The sequence below is a fragment of the Anser anser genome, assembly GCF_964211835.1.
Source record: "Anser anser genome assembly, chromosome: 2".
In the NCBI taxonomy this organism is placed as follows: domain Eukaryota; kingdom Metazoa; phylum Chordata; class Aves; order Anseriformes; family Anatidae; genus Anser; species Anser anser.
Genome location: NC_139721.1, coordinates 4,981,872 through 4,988,873, shown reverse-complemented (window position 1 = coordinate 4,988,873; position 7,002 = coordinate 4,981,872). Strand labels below are relative to the sequence as shown.

The following is a 7,002-nucleotide window of genomic DNA, read 5'->3' as shown; positions in this document are numbered from 1 at the left end:
CCAAAGGCTGGCAAGGTGACATCGTTCCGAGGTGACATCCTTGTGCATCCCTGGAGCCCAAACCCCCAGCCTACACAAAACGTATTTGCTGGCAGAGGGGAGAACATCCAAATGCTGCATTCATTCCCCTGAACCATTTCTAATACTCAGAAGCCAGTAACCTGATTCATAGCAGAGGTGGGGGAAAACATAATCATTATTAAAAGGGTGATTTGAGAGATTTCAAATTTTTTCGGGAGGAAAAAAAAAATGAAAAAAGAAAAGTTCCCTGTTCCACACTTCTTAAGGTCAGACTTCGTATTAAGACTCCATTTATAAAGAACACATAAATGCTTAATACATGTTTAAGTGATTGATGAATCATTTATTGTATATTGCTATTGAACTGTTGGTCTCTAGAGCAGTGACTTATCCATCTATAACACCTGCTGCTGCCGTATGTACAGCCATCGATAATGCTGGAACATGAAGTATTTGTGTGCATAACGTGCTTACCACATCTAACATTTATGAATGCTTTATAAACAATTTATAAATGAAATCTTAATATACAGCGTAACCTATTTTTAATGTTGTGGCAGTTACATAATCCATTTGGCCTTGATTCATCTCGGCTCACTTTGGGCACCTCGCAGAGGTGTCTGTGGCTGAAGCCCTCTTCCATTTCTCTCTGAAATTTCTCCCCTCCTTGCCTCCCACTCCTTCTTTACCCCACTGCTGCCCAAAGAGCACTGCATACATGTCTGCGAGGGATGCTGTGCCCTTGAAAAGTTCCACAGTCTGTGCAATGATCAAGTTGCATACTAGTAACCCTCACACACATACATATGTACGCACACACGTTTGCCAACCCAAATCATTTCATGGATTCAATCTGGTGCAGCCACACAGAGAGGCAAATCTGGCAAAGGGATTGGGAGGAGTGGGTCTAGGACTAGAGAGAATGGGCACAAGTTGCACCAGGGGAGGTTCAGGTTGGAAATGAGGAGACATTTCTTCTCAGAAAGAGCAGTCAGGCATTGGGACGGGTTGCCCAGGGAGGTGGTGGAGTCACCGTCCCTGGGGGTGTTCAAGGCAAGGTTGGACGTGGTGCTTGGGGACATGGTTTAGTGGGTGACATTGGTGGTAGGGGGATGGTTGGACCAGATGATCTTGGAGGGCTTTTCCAACCTTAATGATTCTACAAGTCTATGATTCTATGACCACGCACCTGATAGAAAAGCAACATGAGTGGCATCCTGAATTAGGAATGTGTCCAAAATATGCTCCTGTAGAGGGTGATGCAGATCTTGGGTTGGTCCCAGAGATGTTTAACTCCCCACAGCCTCAAGCAGCTACGGCCCCAGCCTAGGTCCTCACTGGAAATGCCACACTTAGAGGGGCTACAGCATGGCATCCATGCTCTGGATTTGAGCTGTTGGGAAAGGAGTTGTGAAGCAGATGCCTATACCAAAGCATCATTAGCACGGCATGACTTCAGCCATAGGCCTGGACCGTTCTGTAAGTACGTGGGCAGACGTTGGGTGGCCCAAGGGCCCTGCTTCTGACACAGATGAGTGATGGCATCCTCATAGCCATTTCAAGATACTCATTGTTAAACCATTTCAATAGCTGCCCTAGTTTCTTTCTGGCAGTGTTGTTTTGTTCAAATCAACCACGTGCCGAAAAGGGGTTGAAATCGCCCTAATTCACTCCTGATATCAGAGAACACGGGGTTGTAAGGAATCCTTCTCTTCAGAGGACCCAGCACTCCCTCTTAGCTGTGTGTCCTCATTGTTAACATATACCTGCCCCTATGCCAAGTAGCTTCTGAACAGGGAAGGTTTCCTGTGGATGCAGAGATGGAGAGGCAGAGAGGACGTGGACGCAGCCTGGGTTGGTACCGGCCCCTGGGAGAGGAGCCTTTGGATGCACAACTGCAAGCAGGAGGTTGAGGAGCACTCTCACCTACTATGCAGCTACTGGGCACAGCCTTTGGGTGTAACATGATTTCCCAAGGTGGTCTGTTCGTATGATTTATGCTTTGAAGGCTCCTTACTGTGTTTGGTGTAGGAATGCATTGAGCACATACTGTCTCAGAAGTTTCTTCTGCATTCCCAGACTCATTGTATATACCTAGCATTAACATGACGGTGCCCAATTTTGATATCTTCTATATGGACCACAGCTTCTGGGAGCCAGTGGTGATGCAAGAATATGATGGTCTGTACAACATAATGAAACAGAGGCCTTGATCTCGAATTTACAGGTTCAGATACAGATTGTGCATCTGGGCACAGGTTTAGCAAGCTCTCCAGGCAGATGTGAGACTCTGAATTAGCTGCAATCAGTGGGTCTATTCATGTACTTCAAATTAAACACGTGTTTAAATGTCTTGCTGACTCAGGAACATAGAGACAAAATGAATGTATGTTAAATGACATCTCACCTACATACAGCATGAGTTTCATTGGTGTTGTGGAATTGATGCATCATGAAAGTAGTAACCTAAGTATAACTCCAACAAGCAACCAGATGGTTATAAAATAGATAAGGTCCCATTCAAATGAAGGATCTCAAGATGCTTTAAGACAGAATGTGAGAGCCAAACTCCAGTTTAACAACTGAAATATGGTTTGAAGAAAAAAAAAATTGCCTGAAAATGATCCAAGTGTTAGGTGGGGTCTGATGGGAATGCAGCAGGAGAGAGAAAAAGAAAAGGGTATGTGAATCTTTTCTGTTGGGACCAAACAAAAGAAAGCAGAAAAGTAGCGACTAGAGGATTTGGTGGGAAGGATGAGGAGAGAGAGAGGAGAAACCAAGAACTAAAATAAAAAGATGTCGGACAACCCAAGGACCTTGAGCTAAGTCCCAGAATGGTCTAAACCACAGAGGTAAATGCATCATTGAACACTGAACATGAAAACTGTCCACATCTGTGTTTTTTCTGTACCTAGTAAAGAGCACTAGTGTTATCCATAGGTTCGTGCCCGGTTTACAAACCTCTGCAGCAAAGCATGTTTCTCTAGGAAATCCCTCAAATCCCAGCCCAGCCCAAAGAGCTGAACTGCAAGCCCAAAGCACTACAGAGCACGCTTAACATCCTGGGGCCTGGCAGCTAGCACTGCTCTGCTGTGTGTGGTGCAAGTAGGATGGATGCACAGTCTCTTTTTTGTAAGCAAGAGACAAAGTGTCCACATCCAAAAAGGGAGCCACAGGAAGAGTGCATCTGGCTTTCGCTAAGGAAAGCATAAGAGCTTCTAGGTCGCGAACCCAGACGTGGAAACCTCGGGACCGTTGGCAGAAGGAACTCTAATAGGGCTGGATATCTGACTGCGTGCACAAAACAAGTGCCTCCAGCCAGTCTTCCTAAACATACTGCCTCCATAGCTGGTCCTCTGTCCTGCCTTTGCGCTGTTTCTGTGGAGGATGGAAGGATATTGAGGCATAAGTAATCTTTCACGTGAGTGCACCCTTCTCCCCTCAGCTGACAGTCAATGGAGACTGACCCAGGACAGGACACAGGAGCCACACGATACAGCATTTATCTTTCATCAGCTCTGAGTTCATTTAGGAAGAGAAAATTTGAACAAAGCTGAAGTTTCAGTGCCACAAATACATTCTCCTTTCAGAGACCGAATGCAGCGTCGAGGGACACATTATCATTACCAGTAAAAACACACAACACTGTCACAAATCATAGGCAGAGGAGACAGGCAGAGGTGTAAATAACACAGGATAAGTATTTATTCAGATAGTTAAATTTACACAACTTACGTTTCTCCAATGCATACATATATTGGACCAACTTCTGCTCTCAGCAACGGTCATTTAAATTAGGAATGATTTAATTCAACCAAGTAGGATCGTATCAGATTTACAGCTGTGTAACAATGCACAGTTTGGCTCTTCACATTCAAAATAATAGCTGGGTGGTTTGGAAAGAGAAAAACAAGTTTTCAGTTCCAGAAAAGGAGAGCAGATCAGAAAAGTATCATCCTTTATTCAAGCCATTGCAAGGACCAAAGCTGACAGCAATTCCAGTGAAAGCTTCCATTAAAAAGAAAACCAAAAGTGATGCAGTATTCTCATTTCAAGTGCCGTCCCCTCCCCCGTTGCCAAATTACACTGACACTTAAACATTCTCCTTCTGGACATGTCACAAATGATCCCCAGAAGGAAGAATTTCTTGTGTTCCATCTCTCTCTCCAAGACAAGTAGAAGTGTAAGAAAATTGGGAAAGGTATCATAAATGCCAAAAGCAACTAAGCATCAAAGTTGACAAGGGACAGAGTGGTATACTGTATAATGAACAGATAGACCATTAAGGGTCAGCTCACACATAAAACTTGTATTTATGAGCACATATGGCAGATTTATAATGGCATATTGGAAACCTAGGAAATATGCAGCTATCTTTTGCTATAATAAAACCTGTTCCCATTCCAGCAGCTTCAGCAGGCTAGGAATCACCCCCCTTTATAGGTGAAGGGCAGCGTTGCACCTCAGCATAGGCTTCACAGGAACTATTCCCTCTGTTCTCAGACAATACTCTCAAACACATACTAGGAAATGATCCCGTAGCCAGGTAAGCTGAAGGATCCTCACTACAACAGCATCTGCTTCACAATATTTTTGTTTCGGATGCAGTGTGGTCCCTACAAAGCCTTAGCTATATGCCTCGCATCTGCAGATTACCTGCTGGGAATACTGAATAAAACCCAATTTGGATTTTGCTGCAACAGTGTTGTGTAACACAGTACAGAGACACATGTCAAAAGCAAGCTTTCATGGAGAAGATTAACTGGTTTAATTCCTGCTCTCCTGGGATCTTATTTTTCTGTGTATATGTCTATCTAGTGACAGAGAATTCAGCCTTATAGCATAGAACCGGCCTCCAATGACACAAAAAACATGCCCAGCTCGGCTGCTTTTGCCCCTCTTTCCAAGGGTGCCTCTGGCCCAGAGCCACTGTGCAATCAAAGGAGCAGTTTTGTTAGTGGACATTGTGTGCTGGCAGCTGGCAGAGCAGTACATCTCTGCAAGTAAATCTTCAGTCAGTCTCAGATTTCCATCACGCTACGTCTGAAGACTTCCACTCTGTGTGGAAGCTGCGTACGGAGACACAGCCCCAGAACAAACACTGATAGCATTACCACAATACGGTTTTAGAGATAATACCCTGGATGTGCTGGAAATACAGTTATCATGCAATAGCTATAGGTCTCCTAAATTTAAAAATAACATATTTAGGATGAATACATTACAGTAATTTCCAAACATGCAATGGACTGAGTTTTGAGCAGCGTCACGTTCCTAAGGAAAACACCAGTCACATCTAAAAGTACAAATGAGCACAGTGCGGAGAGCCAGAACGAGTGGCTGTCCAATCTAGTGCTCCACAGCATGAGCAGGATGGACCAGGGCAAGTGCGTCCACTTTTGGATGAAGCCTACACAAAAATAATCTGCAAAGAGGTTGTGCATGTAGGTTTAACACATATAGAGCTAACTTGAGTGCCCCTACTGCATTTTGGCATATTCATCCCTGAAATTATTCTACCATGAACTTGAAGAGCTACAGGATGCAAATTTAAGAAAAGATTCAGACAGGTGTGAAACCTGTATTAATCATACATGTCAGACATCTCCCTGCGTTACATGGGGTAGATTCAGGTTTCTTTATGCAAAAAAAAAAATAAAAAAAAAATCTGAAAGACAACAGGTTAAATTTCCGATATGTTCATCAGGTATTTTACGGTCGGGAATTCCATGCTCTTAATTGCCTAATAATTAAGCTTACTCATTCCAACAAAACAAACCAAAAAATAAAGAAACAAAAAAAAAAAAGAGAGAGAGAGAAAAGAACAAAACAACCACATAATCAAACCCAGTCTATTAGCATGAAAAACCTGATGAGAAGAGCTTGCAAAAACTGATGCAAAGTGATAATAATGGGCAGCTGATTAATTCTGGTGGCTCTTTAAGTGTCTGCAAACATTTCAATCGGTTGTGATTGTATTAAAGAGAACTACGAAAGCCCAAATTCATAGGCAAGCCCTAGGCAATCCGAAAGTTGACTTATTTCCTTTCTCAAGGACAAAACTCTTTAAGCTTTTCATTGCCTTTTTTCATTTGTTCACAGATCTACCAAAGTAAAGGCAGCGTGACTCTACCAGGAGCATGTGGCACTGGACTCAGGGGAGGAACAGAATAACTGGAGGCACGTTTGCTACTTACTTTCAGTAACAAAAAAAAAGCATCTCTATTGCTATTTACCACCAAAGACACCAAATACTCAGCAAACAAGTGAAAAAGACCAAGCCTGGGAACAATTCTAACAGAGAACCTACACCTCAAGACTACATGCCACAGGTCCAGCCTAAGCCAGGAGGAATTTCATTCAGAAATTTCAACTTGTGTTGAAATGCTAAAAAGAGACTATTCAAGTTGGAGTTGAGGCCTTCAAACGCATGGTTAAGTTCAGCCCCCTTAAATTCAGCCCTCAAGTCCCTTTCAAATCCACTGGTATCAATGGGGAGTATGAAAGTATGATGCATATATTAGCAGTTTCAAAGGTTTTTTGGAAACAGAGGAAAACTCGAGCATAGTTATAATCTGTCTCTCTCTCTGAAATTAGCTAAAGCAGCTGCCCAAATGACTATCAGCCAATTCAGAGCGCGTTCAGCTGTTCCTCCAAAGTAGGGACTGTGGCCTGGGGTTGGACAGAAACAAGCTGGGGTCAAGCAGAGGATGTGCCAAGCATTTTTGTGCACTGTTGTTAATCAAATAGCGCACAGTGCATTTACAGCTTAGTTCCAGCCACAGGCTCCATAGCACGGATGTGGACACTAGGAAGGCAGAACCAGGAGAGAGGCAGCTCCCTGCTGCAGTTGTCTTCATGGAATTTGATATTCAGATAGAAATCGCCTGTGTAGAGGAAAAGAAGTGCTCCAAAGTACACAGAGTCTTTGGTCGGCTTCACCTGCAAAAGAGAACGTGAAAATCAGTAAAATTAAACAAG

The 7,002-nt window shown here is 43.4% G+C and overlaps 1 protein-coding gene across 4 annotated transcripts in view; it reads right to left on the bottom strand.

Moving 5' to 3' along the window:
• Positions 1 to 3,698: 3,698 nt before the first annotated feature.
• The window catches only part of TRAPPC9 (trafficking protein particle complex subunit 9), a 464,677-nt gene continuing 461,373 nt past the window's right edge, over positions 3,699 to 7,002 (bottom strand). For all 4 annotated transcript variants that reach the window (XM_083827401.1, XM_083827403.1, XM_083827402.1 and 1 more), the window contains one exon: positions 3,699 to 6,963. In XM_083827401.1, the coding sequence (XP_083683527.1) occupies positions 6,784 to 6,963 (180 nt within the window). In that variant the 3' untranslated portion in view covers positions 3,699 to 6,783. The remainder of the gene's footprint in view (positions 6,964 to 7,002) is intronic.